General features: G+C 41.5%; 1 protein-coding gene across 1 annotated transcript in view; it reads right to left on the minus strand.

Moving 5' to 3' along the window:
• Positions 1 to 255: 255 nt before the first annotated feature.
• LOC109436574 (uricase) overlaps positions 256 to 17,145 on the minus strand; it is a 28,406-nt gene continuing 11,516 nt past the window's right edge. Inside the window, exons 3-8 of the mRNA XM_019715248.2 lie at positions 15,471 to 15,587; positions 15,284 to 15,362; positions 7,179 to 7,365; positions 5,458 to 5,581; positions 3,354 to 3,437; positions 256 to 1,233 (exon numbers count right to left, since the gene is read on the minus strand). Of these exons, the coding sequence (XP_019570807.2) occupies positions 1,159 to 1,233; positions 3,354 to 3,437; positions 5,458 to 5,581; positions 7,179 to 7,365; positions 15,284 to 15,362; positions 15,471 to 15,587 (666 nt within the window). The 3' untranslated portion in view covers positions 256 to 1,158. The remainder of the gene's footprint in view (positions 1,234 to 3,353; positions 3,438 to 5,457; positions 5,582 to 7,178; positions 7,366 to 15,283; positions 15,363 to 15,470; positions 15,588 to 17,145) is intronic.

Genomic DNA, 17,145 nt, shown 5'->3' on the forward strand with positions numbered 1-17,145 from the left:
ATACAGTTTTTTCCTTTCTTATAATGTATATACATTTTTTTGGTACCCTCTGTATGCAAGCACTTATAAAAACTGGAGATTTAAATTTTTTTTAATAAATGGAGAATTTTAAATAAGGAAGATTATCTAGAATGTTCATATAGACAGGTTTTCAACATGGGTTTCTAAAATTATAGTTTATGAAATTTTATGGTATATACACAATAATAGAGTTAGTCAATTGATATAAAAATAATCACCACTTAAATCTGTATACATCTTTAAATCATCAATTATATTTATTTATCTGATTACATAGGCAATAAATGTTCATATTTGGAAGATTCAGAAAAGTACACGGCCAAAAATAACAATCAGTAATAACCCCACCATTCAGAAATCATCACTGCTGATATTTCCATATATATAGTTTCCAGTCTTCTTTCTATATGTATATTCATCCATCAGTACATTGACTTAGCATTTATTAAACGTGACTGTGCCAAAGTAGTACATTGTTCAAAGAAAATTATTTACACATTTTTCAGTGCCCCAATGTGTACTAAATATTCTCTAAGGGTTATAAATGTCATAAAACTAATACATTAAGATTACAAAAGTACTTGTAGAGTAGAAATAAACTCCCAATGACACATATACTAGAGCATTCTTTAAAAATTCAAATATTCAGTCTGATTGAGGTCACCATGGTGATATATTTCAAAATATGATTTTGTCATTACATTCTCTGCCCTACCCAGAAGCAACGTTGTAGCATCAATAGGATGAAAAAACTGCTTGCTTCTTAAACTTGTGCACCGATTAATTGATTTCACACTTCCAATAATTCATGATTATTTTCTTAATGAATTGATTCCAAAACTTCTCTAAGATAAAAAGGCACAACACAACTAAAAAGAAATACTGATTTATAATTGTTTCAATAGTGCTCAGCATTTGTGGAATAAACTGTACCCACAAAGCATGTTATAATTACTAATCACAAAACACCTCGTTGAGCTAGATGTAGAAGAATTCTTTCATACAAGAGGAAAATGAACAATATAAATCAACACAGGAGGTTGAAAATTTGCATAGTTACATGCTCTGATTTCCAGCATCACAAGTGGCTTTAGGAATTCCTCGGCTAAGAATGGACTCCCACTGGTGGCTACCATGTCACAGATTTGAAGCCAGCTTCCTCTTGACTGTACCAGTAATTTTGCCGTATGGATTGTCTAATGGTAGCAAGACCTGTAGAAAAACGACACTGTAACTTCAGAGGCATTAAAATAGACCTCTCCTTTATTCTATGAATCGATATTAAGTCAACAACAAAAACAACAACTTGCTAAACAGGAAAATGTATATACCCTACAGTCAGTTGAGTTATTTCAAGCATGGCAATGCTTTATTTTTCGGTCAACATTTGAGAGACGAGTCAATTTTCCAGAAAATTAAAGAGTTTTAGAAAAATTTCAGTCATTGAGATATAACTGTTTCTCAAATGCATTACATATCCTTGCCTATTAAATAGAGGGTAGTGGACATAATTTGGACTCTGTTTGGTGACTCACACTGAGCATCAATCACTGTCCAGTGCTCTAATACCGCCATGCCCTCAGCAGCACTTGAGGTCCACAGGGCTGATAGCCCAGTGTTAAATGGCTCCAGAGAGTTGTATGTTTAAGGCTCTTCTGTCTTCCTACCCTGTCATTTGTCACTTCTCTGCTGTTGTCCGTGTGTCCTGACTCCCTGCTTCTCATGTGTTGCCTTCACTTCACAACATCTGCTGGGTGAGGGCCTGAGAGTGTCTCCAGCCATCCCCAAAGAGCAGATGTGGACACAGGGACAGCTTGTTTAGCCACTCAGCTGCCTTCATGCAGAGCCCTGGCCCAAAGGAATGAAGGCCTTTCTGCCTTCAGGTCCCCTGCTGGGTCCCCGGAGGGAGCTTTGAGTCTGACTTCTAAGAGCAGGGACACTGTGGCCTCAGTCCACAGGCAGGCCTTGGAGCTGAAATGAGTGCAGGCCTGAGGCATCTGCAGCCCCTGAGGAGACCCTCCTCTCTCTGCCAGGGGTGAGGAGATGGCTGTTCTAGTCCATACCTTGTATGGGACTCATTTGTTTCACCAATGGTGGACACGATCTGGATTACTTTCAGGCCCGTCTCCTGCCCTTTAGAAGGTAGTCATTTAAAGAGTCTCTGTATTCTAATTAATGGCATTCTGATCATCAACGTCCTTTCCTGACCCTGAAGTACAGTGCTGCCCCTCCTTTCAGCTGAATGAACAGTGCATGGGGTCAAGATTACTCCCTTCTGCAAGCCAGGCCTCCGTATCAGCTATCGCAGGCACCTAAGAGTGACTTCTGTTTCCCAGCGCTGCGCCTCAGCTTACAGGTGTGGCGGTGCAGAGCCTGATGGAGCCGTCAGCATTGTTTGCAGAACAGAAACGAGGTGCCTAGCCAGAGGGGTTGTGACTAATAAGGCTCTTGGGTCACCAGGCCCCAAATGTAGGACCTCTCAGACTCTCCTTCATTGGTCTTTGTTCACCAAATGATACGATTCCACGGCAGCAGAGCCATGTTAATAGACGACACCCTCCTATCTCATTCCCCCCACATGCTAAAAGAAGCTACCAAAATGGTGTTTTTCATATTCTAGAAGCCTGTGGGAAGATGGATCAAAGAAAGAAATCCTGACACTGTAAAAGTGGTCCAAAGGGGTGGGATGGTTCTGATCTCCCAGGAATGGCTACAACAGGCTACGTGTCGGGACCTTAGGCTGTCTAGTCACACTCACTGATTTGGTTAAACTTCTGCATGGCAAAAAGTAAGTCAGCGTAAGCAATTTTCTCAAGACAAGGTTCCTTTCAAAAACTGAATTTCATCATCTTGCCTTCTGTAATTAAAAGTAGAAACACAAATGCTCTTTCATCTTTTCTGTGTATATTGTATGCTACTGAACTGACTACCTAATCAAAAGTTAGAGATGATGGATGGAATGAAAATAGAATCTTGTTTTTCTCCTCATCACCTCATAATGGAAGAATAATGAAGCTGTGACCTTGTGTGGTATTTTTCAGAGAAGTGGACCTCAGAGCTGTTTCCTTGGGTACACTCTGTTCTTTCTTTGTCTTTTATTGTCTGTGACTTCCAACAAACCTCTATAATCATTCATCCACTTCTAGGGTACTCCACCCTTAGGTATTGAGAGGCCCAGAGCCTAGAAGGGCCCCAATCAGTAGCAACTATTAATATTCCACAAGCAACAGCTCCAGCTCTGAAGAGTTTTGGTTGGTGATATTATTATCCCAGGTTTACAAAGGGAGTGGGGAGGAGAGTAGATGTGCTTTAAATATTTTTAAAGTTCTTACCTCTTCCTTGTTGATCAGTCCCATTTTGGACATGTCTATGTTGAAGTAGTGAATGTTTGGCAGGCTGATTTCCATATCTTCTATCTGGAATCCACAAGAATATATATCACACTGGGCAACTGGGAATCCATCTCTCTGTCTCTCCCCTCTCGCCCCACCTACCCACCAGCCCGTTACTCAGGCTTCATCTCTGTCTCTGAGACAAACCGTGATGTTCCTCGACTGCCAGATACTGTTCTCTCCTCCTAGTCCTATTATCAGATGGTGGACCCACTCGCCTTCCCTCCATGTACAAAATCTGCTTCCCAGAAAAGTAAGAATTTCTTGAGTCAGAAACCTGGGAGACCTCTTCAGCATCTAACCAGTCTCCTGGTGCTGGCCAGTCAACCTCCTAAGTCCCTCCTCCTTCCACTCCCTCTTCTCCAGACCTGTCCCCAGCATTCACAGGCCCTGGGGTAAGAGTATAATTGGAGGCCCACATACCAGATGTCTAAAGATTTAAAATTTATAAATCAAACTAAAAAAACTTTTAAGTGAAATATGTTCTCTCATTCTAACTTGGCAAATAGACCTTCATAACAACCTGGAAGGCCAGGATCTAATTTAAAATGATCTGATTCCTTAGAGTACCTTGCCAGGATGTGGTAGTGGGGAAAGCGTGAGCCCCCAGCCCCTGGTCCATCCCATATTCTTTCTCGTACTCATGTGGGCAGACACCCAGCTTGCATAGCACGTCCCATCCATACCTCCTGCAAACTTCTGACTTTTTGCCCACTGTCAGGCCTAAGGGTGCACATACCAATGGCCCGATCTGCCCTCCAGAGAGCAGATCTAGGGAAGAGACTTGCTCAGGTTCTGGAACTAGTCTCAGGGTTATTTGGGCAGGAACTTCTGGATGAAGGGGTCCAGAGAATGGCCTAGAGGGGATGCATGGGCTCTTGAAGAGTCTGTTGCCTTGGCCCCACTGATTCTTCATCAAGTGGAGAGAGGCATAGCCAGGGGAAGGCCTGAAGCGGGCCTCCAAAGTGCTGGGCCATGGCAGGGGTCCCTCTTGCCAGGTCTACAGGGAGTACACTTTTTCTCTGTCTCATCACAGCCTTAATTCAGGCCCTCCTCACCAAAATTCAGCAACAGCCTCCCAACAGCTCTCCTTGTCTGAGGTCCAGCATCCTTTTAATTTGTCACACTTCTACCAGAGTGATATTTCTGGAGTGCAAATCTGCTTAAATCCCCACAGTGGCTCCTAAGTGCTTTCAGGATAAAGTACAGACTATAAATAAGCCTGCTAAGGCCCTCCTGATCTGGTTCCTGCCTCACATGTAGGCACATGGAAAGACTTTCATTCTTGCAGCTTCACATATGGCAGACCCCTAACAGTAAATGACTGTTCCACACTGCATCCTGTCTCCATATCTACTCGGCACCCTCACTTTGGAGTGTGAACCCTGATATCCCCTACTTGTCCCTTAAGACTCAAACACCTCTGCCTCCAGAAAGCCTGGTTGGCCTATATATTCCAGAGTTATTTATTACAGAGTTAGGTGCCTTCCTCTGTATTTCTATAATGCTCTGTTCCCTGTTGTAGTGCTAGTTTACTAATTGTCTTCTTTCATTGAGTGATGAGCTCTTTGAGAGTAGGGATCATGTCTAATTTATTTTTGTATTCTTCATGTCCTGACAGAGACTAATAAACATTCTATAATATCAAATGGATGGATGGATGGATGGATGGATGGATCAAATCTCTCTGCATTTATTCTTCATTCTCTGGTCCTCCTGAAACATAGATTCTTGGTCTAACTCCCCCTCCTTCGAGGCATTTGAATGTCCTGAATATGAGGCTTAAATTGTAGCAGGTTGAAGAGACTCAAAGAATTTTTAGCAAAACTAAATAACTACAGCAGTGGCCTGTGTTTTCAGGTTGGACAGATTTTTCCTTTTTTTTTTTTTTTGGTTCTCTTCTCACTTGCTATAACAAGCTTTTGAACAACAGATGTCATGTTTCATGTGTTTTCCACTTTCTTATTTTAACTCTCAACTCTTCTTCAGAGCTGACAAGAGACACAAGTTCTCTGTCCTCATAATGGCAAGTAGCAAAACGTACCTCAGGAACCTGGCTCAGGGAGAGCACTTGGATGTCATAGAGGGTCTTCTGGACAGAGGGTGAGTACTCGCCTTTGTCGTAGGGTCCAGCAAATTTCTCCAGGATAATGTCCCTAACAGTGTCCCTTAAGCACAGAAAAGAGAACTGAAGACTCATAGGGTCGTCTTTAGGAAAGCATTATAAAGCTAAGAAGCAGTGATCTTTCTGTCCCCCAGAAAATAATTTTACTGCTGATTTTAGAAGAGATTAATATCTTATAATACCAAAACCAAAAAAACAAACAAAAAAAATCTCACTTTCCATTCTGTTACACACACACACACACACACACACACACACACACACACACACCATTCAACAAACATACTGAGCGTCACTAAGCTAAGCTGCATCATCTGGTGCCAGGCCCATGGGGCATTCCAGGGTAAATCTCCCTCCACGTTTGAAGAACCTGTGAAGAAAACTCTCAAGTTCGCCAGCCTTCTTACTGCTCAGGTAGGCTGGTTCCTTGAATTGTTACGTGTGGGAAATATGTTCTTCATGAAGTATTTTATGTCATTACTTCATTGAATTCTCTCAATATAGCTGAGGCAAGTACTCTTGTTATCCCCAATTAAGAGATGAGGAATCTGAGCTTAAAAGTGAAACAATCCACCCTAAGGCCCTCTGTTTAGGGGGAGGCCCAGCGAGCACCCTGATTCTGACATGCTCAGTTTTGTGCTCTTTTCAACACAAATACATCAAGGTGCTGCCCAGGGGGAAACATTTGAAATAAAAAAGGAAAAAGAACATTGAGATGAGGTTCTCTTTAAGCATTTCCCAACTCATCACCTAATTGAAGGAGCAGAGCAAAGCTATACCAGTGGACGGAAGCTATCAAGTGGCAGATTCCGGATTGTAGAAGTTTCTAACAATTAGAGCTTCAGCACAGGAATGAGATGCCTGGTCAAAAGGTAAACTCTGGGAGTTCATAGGCCTAATTTCTGCTTGTAAGGCTATTATAATAATAATAATCATACCTCTATATTGTTAAGGCATTTATCATTTATGAAGTGTTTCCGTAACTCTCATTTTGAGTTTAGACTAGGGTAACAAACTGTCCCAGTTTATCTGGGACCAAGGTGTTTCCTGGGACATGGGAGTTTCAATGTTAAAGTCAGCAAAGTCTGTGGCAAACTGGGACACGTTGGTCACACTAGTTTAGCCCTTTCTGCATCTACAATGAGGTGGTAAAGCCAAATGTCATTTTCGTCCTGTGATACAGAGGTTCTTAAAGTGTGGCCGCTGGTCCAGCAGAATCAGCATCACCGGGGAGTTTTTTCAGAAATACCCGTTCTCGGGCTCGCTCCCCAGACTTACAAAATCAGAACCTGGAGGGGTGGGCCCAGTGACCTGCATTTTAACAAGCCCTCCATGTGATTCTAATAATACAATAATGTTCGAGAACTGCTGATTTAACCGACTAAAAGCAGAGAGGGAAATTAGGTGGTCCACTCAGGGTCCTTATTGCTAATCGCATCTGAGATTCAAGTGCAGATTTACTAACTCAAAGTAAGACCATGGTCTTTCTGGTATCCAACAGGAAAGATTTTGAATAGTGGGAAAGTTGAATTGAACAGCCTTTAAGTCTCCTTTTCCAATCAAAGACTCAGGGACTCCAGGCCATAGAGAAAGGGCAGACACTGCCCGTGCCAGCGCCAGGCCCCAGCTCACACACATACCAGGTAGCGTCAAAGTTCACATCTCTGCCCTGGTGGTAACGCCACTTGCAGTACACTTGGGTGGCAAAACACCGGTCCTTCACCTCGGGGAGGGTGGTGAACTGGTCCTTGATGAACCCTTCAAATCCAGATTGGGTCGTTTTCAAGACCTTGAGGTCCTTGATTCCAGAATGAATGACTGGAGGTCCTGTGTTAAGTAAAAAGGTAGAGGGATGAGGTCAAAAACCAAACAGTGCCTTCTTGCTGATAGCGAGCCCTGAGGATCCTGGTCATTCGAACATGGCACATGATGTCTGTACAGAGAACTACATCGCTGCCTGTGTTTTTTGTCTCCCTGTCTCCTCTGGAGTCCAAGTGATGAGGATGCTGTGCCCTTCTCTCTATCTGGATTGCACAACTCTACTTTTGCCTGCCCTTGGAGAACTGAAGTTTAGAGACTAACCCTCCACGTTGTGTTGAGGCCCACAGAAATGAATGCCTTCCTCTCGGCTACATGCACGGTTGTCTTCTAGGCCACGTATCTTCCACTGTTTGAGCTCCATCTCATTCCTCAGACAATCATGCTGGAATGAGTTAATATGCTCCTACAGAGCAGTTCTTCTGCCTGCTAATATGACTCCCTGTACGGGGGTAGCCCTCGTCTTGATTGTCTACACTGGCTGATGGCTCCAATCACCACCAGTCCCTCGGTTCCCTTGTGGTTATGATCTCAGCAAACCAGAACACTTCATGAATGAATAGCAGTGTGGGCCTGGCTGAGCCTAAATAGAGACTGGGAAGGTCAGGCCAGTGATGCACAAGACATAGATCTGCCTGAGAAGATAAACATATCCTCTATCACAGGTGGAGTTTGAGCTCAGCACACATAAAGGTTTTTGTTTTTTGGCTGAAGGAGAAGGGACAAAATTGGTTCAGGGGGCCTGGGGGAGAGAGGGCAAGAATTGAAAATAATGGAAGGGATGATATGACTCTCCTGCCACCTCCGATGTCACCTCATGAGGTGAGTGGGAGGCAGAGGGGTGTAGGCTTAATCGGAATAAGCTGTTTACTTGTGTTCCAGTTGTTCCAGCCCAGGGCCCAGGTGACAGGTGGGGCATAGAGTTAGTGAGAGGACAATCCTCTCATTCTTTTTCTATGTGCAACACACTGTAACTCCAACAGTTTGGTGAAGCTGGAAGAGAATGTGGCACCAGGTGACACATTAAGAAGCCCCAGGCACAATGCTCTGTGGAGAGCATCATTCTTCCCAAGAAGCAGTGACAACTGGCAGAGTAAATGCTGAGCAGAGCCAGTGAGGCAGCAGTGTAGCCAATGGGTGCACACTTGTCACTGAACACATGTGAGACAGCCCTCCAGGCTGTCAGAGGTGGGAGAGTTTGGCTGGAGAGGCCTAGAAGCTTTGCAATGAGAGAGCTACAGGGCCAGGAGAATTCAGGAATTAACATCACCCAGGTCTACTTCAGGGATGGTGTAGATGCCTGACCACTGCACTGTACACCTGAAGCTGAAGCTGAACAATAATGAATGTCAACTACAAGTTTATATGTGTGTGTGTGTGTGTGTGTGTGTGTGTGTGTGTATGTGTATTCACAAGAAGTGGAGTACAGCATTAGGAATAGTGACAGTGGAAATGTAACAGCTGTATGTGATGTCAGAGGGGTAGTAGATTGGGGGGTTATCACTTTGTGAGGGGTGTAAATGTCTATTACATTGTTTTGTACACCTGAAACTAATAAAAAAAAATACTCTGCCTACCACAGAGGCACATCTTAGGGTGACTCATTCTGAAGCCCCACACAACCCTTTTAAGATACAGCTTATGTAAACACATCACATCCCAAATTCCCAGGCAGATATCTCCACATACCAGTTCCAGACCGCTGCATTTAAATTTTTTTTTCTAATATGAAAAACAATGTGAATAACTTGCAGAAAACTTGGGAAATAGCAGAAAGTATGAAAAAGAAAACAAATAGTCTCTTGTAATCTTTTAGCGTAATATATAATAGGAGTCATATTGAGACAGGTTAGTTGTACGTTGTTAGGTAGACAGGGAGGTCGCTGGTAAAATAAAAAATTAAAAAAAAACATCACCCTGGTCTTCTTTGTATGTGAAGGCTGGAGACATCCATGGGACACTTGGGTACATGCCCCAACAGCACTCTGCCATGGCAGGATAACAGAGGTCACCCCTTTTCAGTTTGAAATTAGTCCTGACGAAGCATTCCTGGCCTGCTTCGTATATGAAATAAGACCATGAGGGACATCGTCGTAGTTGAAGAATAAGAATGTAGCTCACAATCCTCAGTTACAATCCAGGGCAGCTCTGAATAACCCAGTGGTTTACATCACCTGTATGGCTTCCATTGCTGCGGTGAACTCAGGAGCAGTTAACTCAGAAGTAGGGAAATAATGACTGTATTTTGATATTGTCCTGGCCACATGTGTGCACCTATCAAAGAGCAATGGCCAGTGGTTCGTGATAGATCTGCTGGTTAAATATGTGCTGATTAAATAAAGTGTTCAGGCCAGAGTGTTCCGGGATAATGTGGTAAAACTGAAAATGGTATTTGTTTCACATTCTGAAGTTCTCACTGGAAGCTCTATCTGAAGAAGAATCAAGAGACAGACACCAGCAGTGCCTTAATGCTTTAAGTTGTCTGGGTCTATCGGATTCTAGGTGTATGAAGAAGATGTGGTTCTGATCCAAGTAAGTCTAAGTCTCAAATCCAAGAGAATTGCACAAGTAATCAATAAGTATCTGTTCAATGGATGAATGAGTGAATGCAACAAGGTTGATTTGCATCAAGAAATAAGTACCTGTGGGGACAGAGTCCCAGAGAACAGTTTCCAGGCTCTCGGCCTCACATGGAAAGGTGCTAGCTTGGGTAATAGATGGCAATCAGCTGTAATCATATGGCCATCCACTGTGGCTGGGTGGCCATCAGCTGTTACCAGTTAGGCATTAGCCTCTAATATAACTGCTGTGGCTTTGCTAGGGGGTTGGTTGACAGAGAAGCGGACAGCAGATTGCGGCTAGCAAGTGGGGTTAGCCAGTGTGGATGGCGGATTGCGGATCGTATGGATCCTACGTCCTGTGTCTCGCCTGGCAGCCAGTGAGACTGGGGTGCAGGAAGATCCCCTGTTGGGGTACTGGCAGATGTTTGCTTTTTTGTCTCGACCAGCCGCCATCGAGAATATAGTGGTATGACTCCCCTATCTATGTTTCCGTTGGTGTTCATTTTTGGCCTCACCATATCCTGTGTTCTTGTGCGGGGAGTGGGAACTGAGCCCCTGCATGACAGTTCCTTACAACTTAGTCTCTTTTACTTCTAGACAGTTCTCCCTCATCCTTCACCATTCCCCTTCCTGATCAGCCCCACCCACAACTCCAATACACAGTGTGGTGGGGAGGGCATCAACATTAGCCAGGAACTCCTCACTATCAGCATGTGTTTCGTTGCTGCCTTTTACAGTCTTTACCTTACTTAATCCTCACAACTCTATTACATAAGAATTTTTATATAGGGGACTTTTAATTATTTGCCCGTAGTTACATGGCTAAGAAACTAGCAGAGGTAGAGTTTGAGCTCAGCTCTCCATTGTAAGATTCCATGCCTTTCTTCCTCCTTTTTGGATCACTCCCCATGCACAATATTTTCTCCATCCTTTAACTCTCTCCCCATTTCTTTACAATAAGACGCCTCTCCAGGAGATATGAAGATTGCCATTTCCCATTCCACAGTGTGCTTTGAGGGTCTCAGGTAGTACCCTCAGACTGAAAAATACCATCCCCATTGGTCTCAATTGGAAATTGAACCATTACTCTTAAAAATGGCCCTACCTGTCTTGAAAACTTGATATTCCTTAAAAATCTCCTATCAAAATACAAAGACCCCTTAAAGGAGTGACAAACTTTTATAAACTAGTATCAATCTATTTCAAACAGTCATCCCTTCCAGGAAAAAAAAAAAAAAAAAATCCTGTAAAAATGGAACATGGGTTTGCAATCAGGAGAGTGATTCAAACAAATAGTGGAAACCCTTAAAAGGGGATAAAGTGAAGGTGAAGGAGAACCAAAGGCACGCTTTACCTACATTTTCCCCTACACAGCTGGCCTTAATCGCCAGCATCCATGTAAGCCAATAAGGCTTTGTCTGCTCTAATGATCTAAATCATGAAAGGATTCCTGGACGCAGTGTTGATAGTGGTTGAGTCCACAGCCTTGAGACTCAGATTGCCAGAATTCAAATCTCAGCGCTCTTTGTGCCTGTCCTCCTCAACTTATGAGCACTATTCCCCTGAGAAAATTGCATCACCTCTCTCTACCTTGATTTTATCATCTGTCAAATGGAGATGGTAACCATACCTACTTCCTAGAGTTGATAGATGTCTAAAATAATAAATGTAAGGGACTGAGTAGAATGACTGCCCCACAGAAAATGTTCTATAAAAGTTGTTATGATGATTTTGCTATAACTGCCTTTATCTTTTGGACTCCAACCACCTGTAAATATTTCCCATGTTTCAGAAAGCTTCCTTGGGTTCTGAAAACTACTTCTGATGTGGTGTCTCTATTCACCTCCTCCAGCTCTGGGATGATATTTATTGATATTCCAAGAGTGTGATTCCTGCTAGGCAACTTTGAAATGATCTACTTTCTTGCTGGAATCTGAAAAAGCAGTTGCATTTTCTAATGTGTTTTGGCCTCAGTTTCACACAAAATAAAATATCTCATGTTTACAAAGACAGTTAACTATTGCCACAGTGTTGGCAGAATGCAAACCATCTCCTCTGGTGCACTCATCAGTCTATAAACAAAAACAACAACAAAAAAACCTATTCTCTTTGAATGTGAATTTTTTCCCTTGGCAAGCAGTAGACACTCTGGATGAAATCAGAGAGCTTATTTTATCTTTTCTGTTGGCGGTGCCCCAGCTTTCTGAACACTGGTAAGAACCTGAGCCTTTCAAATTCATGGTCCCATCAACTAAAAATATGATGCCTCACACACTCTAAAAAAAGATTCCAATTTAGACGAACAAGAAGTAATTGAATCAAAAAGACTGTCCTTTTCTAGGTTACTTCCCATTAAACCACTTAATCAGCTTTTTTTTTTTTTTTTTTTTGCCTTTCTGCCATATTTATGGAATAATGCAAAAGGAAGATTTTCACATATCGCTTTGCTAGAACATACTCTTTTCTAGCTTTTAGAGTCCTCCTACACACTTACCAGATTGTGGTTTATCTCTCAGAGAAACATACATCCTACACATTAGCTCTCTAAGGGGAAGAAACTCACTGCAAATTAATAGAATATAAGCCCGGTTTCTTACCTACGCATCAGGTGTCACAAAGCACAAAGCTTTACTGAGCTAAGAAAAAATCCTGTCATGAAAAGGATAATTGCTTCCACATTTAACATCTCCAAAAAGGACACAAATAGCTAAAAGAATATTTTAAAACTATATTAAATCACTCTAGTAGAAAACCTCAAACTTGTAAAGTGCTAGAAAAAGTGAAGATCAGTTAAATATCATTTACCTTGGAGAGTCCATTTAACTCATGCAGAGAGAGTGAAAGCTCCCTCTGGGTAATTCTCGATAGGAAAAGATGACATAATCCAGAAGGAAGGAAGTTAACTGGGCTTTGTTCAACTAGGTGATAATCAAGATGATTTCAAAAGATCTTGGGTTTGCCAAGAACTCTTCTTTTGGAGGAACTGAGGAGCATATTAGTTTTGATATCGAAAGGACATAAACTGAAATTCTAGTCAGTGGCCGTCTCTGTTTTGAGTCTCCCACCGCCCTCATCTCACTTCTTCTGTCTGCCCAGAAGAAGTGGTATCTCTTCAATCTATTCTCCTCCAGACCTTCAATTTCATCATCCCTTCCTTAAATCCATCCTCCCACCCTAACTGGTCTCCATGTTAATAGATTTTTTTTTTTCACTACAAGAAGACAGTATCTCTTAGTTGAAATCCATCTCCATCTTCCATTCCTGTACTTAGCTGAGCTTTAGATGAATTTTTATAATTAACATCAGATTGGGAGAAATTTGATTCTTAAAGAATTATGAATTATAATTCAAGTAGCACTGAGGTTTGGGGGCCAATGTAGTTCAAATTTGTGACTCAGCCATCCCAGTGGCTTCAAGGCTTGGCTAAGCTTAGAGTTCACAGGGACACATGAGAGAAAGAGAGTGGAAGAACCAGGTTCCATGTAACGTCTAACCCAGCAGGCTGCATCCCATATGCAAAGCCTAGCTCTCCTCTCAGAACTTGGGAGTCACGGACATAACAAGTCTTCATTCCTTTGGGTGAACAAATTTCTTTCTCTCTTCTAGATTCTCCCACGGAACTAGCAGACTTTGAAACAGCTAAAAGTACACTTAACGATGTAACTTTAAAAGATTCACTAAGGAAACAGTGTAATGGGCATTTTACAGCAATTCTCAGAGCGTAAAATGGTGCTTGAGATTCAGTAGGCTTTCTATAAATGTTTGCTTAATTGATAAGAATGAGTCCCATCTACTGGGAGAAACCCAGTCACATATCCTTCTGGGAAAGTTCCTTTTGGGAGTTGCATGGCTGAAAGTCTGATTAAATGCATGTGTTTGAGGGGACAGAATCCCCACCAACCTAGCTGAAATCCCCCCCAACACCAACACCACCAAAAGCCCTTAGAAAAAGCCCTTATAAGTTTGTAACAACAACCTTCACCTTGTGGATTGGTGTGTGTGTGTGTGTGTGTGTGATAATGATCATTGTCGTCAGTAAAGCCTATGCAAGGCTTTCCTTATGACAATGATTATACCTTGATTCAACTTCAGTTTCAGCTATTGGACAATAAGCAAATTAAGAATTGAACTTTGCTGCCCAGTATATAGATCCTTACTCTCCAAAGAGGTACAGAGTACAAATGTCATCTTCATACACACAACACTGGCAGTTATACATACTCATATACGTGTGCACACACATACTGCTTACTACCACTGAGGCAACAGAGGCTTCTTCCCCTACTCTCATCCTTGCCAGCCCCACATGATATCGGGGGACGCTGGATTCTAGATGAGCCAAGCTGGAGCTCTGGGAACACTGCCACAATGATTGCAATACCCTGAAGCTTTGTAGCTTTCTGAAGAAAGAAAAGGTTTGGGCCTGATTATGGTGACTAGGTTTTTCACACTACAGTAGCCAGGTGACCAGAGTTCAAGCTGATGACAGCTCCTGGAAATTCCTGGAAAGAACAAGCGTGTGAAAAGCAGCCTGTTTTCTTATAATGATCAGCAGAGCTTTGTACTTGGCCACGGCACTTCCACCTCCAGGGCACTGCTAGAATATTCTTGTGGAAGTCGCTAATGACCTATGTACCAAGCTGCACAGTTTCTCTTCAGTCTTCTTTTGACCCAAACTTCTTAACCTTCCTGTGGCAGAGACTGCTAGCTGTTCACTAAATCTATTTTCTCTTCCTCCTGGGTACACGGCTAGACTACATTTCCCAGCATCCCTTGTAGTTAGGTGAGGCTGTGTGATTGGGTTCTCTCCAACAGAAGTGCTGTGTGCTATTTTCAGGCCTGGTGTTGTTGTAATTATGTTCCACAGTTAATTTTTTAAATTCTTGATAAATAGCAAGGATTATATAACTGTCATTGCTATTTTAAGTGAGGTTCATTTTTATAGAAATAATATCAGTGATTTTATTATTATGCAAATGAATGTTAGGAAAACTTGAATGTTATTCCATAGATATTTCTTATAAAGGTTATTATAATTAAAGCATCGTATGGTACAAAACGTACTAGAGATTTGGGTTTTTGTCAGCCTGGGCTTTTTTCCCCCTTACCTCAAAATTGAGTAATAAAAATGATCTACCCCACTCAACTCCCAGATTTGTTGCAAAAGGTATTATTTCATTTTTATATTCTTAAGATAAAAAGTAGATCGTTTTTAAATATAATTTAAAGTCACAATGCTCAATCCCATCTCAGATTTAAAAGCCTTCAAAATTCTTTACAGTTTTCCTTAGTATTAATAATCAGAGTGATTTAGAAGGGAAAAAAAACTGAAATTGAGAATTAAAGCACGAAAAATATTTTCTCACCACTCCTCATCTGCTCAACCTCACAGAAGTGCGTCCCAGTGGGCGTATGAATAAATGCATGGACATGCTTAACTCCATTCTGAAAATTAGAAAAAAATAATAAAAACATTGTTTCCAGTAACATTTCAACATATGTCATGTAGCCAATTTTTTAAATTAAACTGAGAACACCAATAAGTGAAGTAACCTTTTCAAAACGCTTCCAAGGGACTTCTTCCACATGGACTTGAGCTCTGGTGACATGGTCAAAAGAAGAAAGGAAATGTTCACAGATATTCACAGCAAAAGTTTCTATGCTTTTGATCTGCAAAAAGAAACAAAATGCCAGCGATCAGAAATCCCTGCACTATTTAAAAATAATTTTTAAATACCCGTGGAGCTCTCTTTCTTGACCAAGTGCTTTTTTTAGAATCAGAGAAACATAGAAAGAATCATGAGAGATGAATTGATCGTTATTCCAATTTTTCACAAGGGCTCCTAAGTGTAGTTAATATTAGGTCACCAACACCAAAGTGAGACTATCTTGTTTTCGCAGGAAACCTGTTTCGCCAGAGAGGCGGTGTCAATCTGTGGATGAGCAAAGAGTAACTTAACATTCAGATGCTCCTGACGGTGAGTGCACTCATCACCTATACCGACTGTAGTGCTACAATATGCTCCACTACACTCTGGTCTCTTTATGAGGTTGGCAAGCAGTCCTCCGAGTTTCCCAAGGAAACAAGTTAGTGAAGGGCCACTTCAGCTTTCTTGCTTTGCAAACTGGGCTTCTATAGACCCTCCCCAGCTCTCCACCCTCATAAAGCAGCTCCCAACATCCACATGAATTCTTCATATTAATCTCTAGGCAAAGTTGTATGGTCCTAGCACAGTCTACAGATGATTTATGGCTTTGTCAATAATTAAGATAGACTATTTGTACAGGTTTCCCCAGGATCATTCTGACATTTATGAGACATTTTATACTTGTTGCCCTAGAATGATTATTAATAGCATCCTATTTCCCTCTGAAAAGTGTCCTGGTTTGGAAAATGAAAAGATATATGCGCCTCCATATTCACTGTAGCCAAGATATGGAAACAACTTAAGTGTCCATCGATGGATTAGTGGATAAAGAAAATGTGATACACACACACACACACACACACACACACACACACACACACACACACAGAGGAATATTATTCAGCCATTAAAAGAAAGAAATCTTGCCATTTAGGACAACACGGTTGGAACTTGAGGGCATTATGCTAAATGAAATCAGTCAAATAAACAAAGACAAATGCTGTATGGTCTCACTTATATGTGGAATCAAAAATGCAAACTAAACAAAAAAATAAAACCAAGCTCATAGATACAGAGAACAGATTGGTAGTTGCCAAAGGCAAGGGGTGAAGCAGGGTAGACGAAATGAGTAAAGAAAGTCAAAAGGTACAAGCTTTCTAATTATAAAATAAGTAAGTCATGGGGATGCAATGTACAGCACGGCGACTATAATTAATAATACTATATTGCATATTTGAAAGTGGCTAAGAGACGAAGCCTTAAAAGTTATCACAAAAAAATTCTATTACTATGGTGATGGATGTTAACTAGACTTACTGTATTGGTCATTTTGCAATATATACAAATACCAAATAATTATGTTGTATACCTGCAACTAACAATAATGTTGCAGGTCAATTATACCTCAATTTAAAAAAAAAAATTGTCCTGGTTTGAATAAAAAATTTTATGGTCATTCTATCTGTAATGAATTAGTTTACATTGTTTTCAACATTCAGATCCATTCCTTCACTTTTCTGCTCCTCTCACACGGTACAGAAAATGTATGAATCTGTGTTACCTGATCCTCTTTTTCAGTG

Source organism: Rhinolophus sinicus, linkage group LG06 (assembly GCF_036562045.2).
Source record: "Rhinolophus sinicus isolate RSC01 linkage group LG06, ASM3656204v1, whole genome shotgun sequence".
NCBI lineage: Eukaryota > Metazoa > Chordata > Mammalia > Chiroptera > Rhinolophidae > Rhinolophus > Rhinolophus sinicus.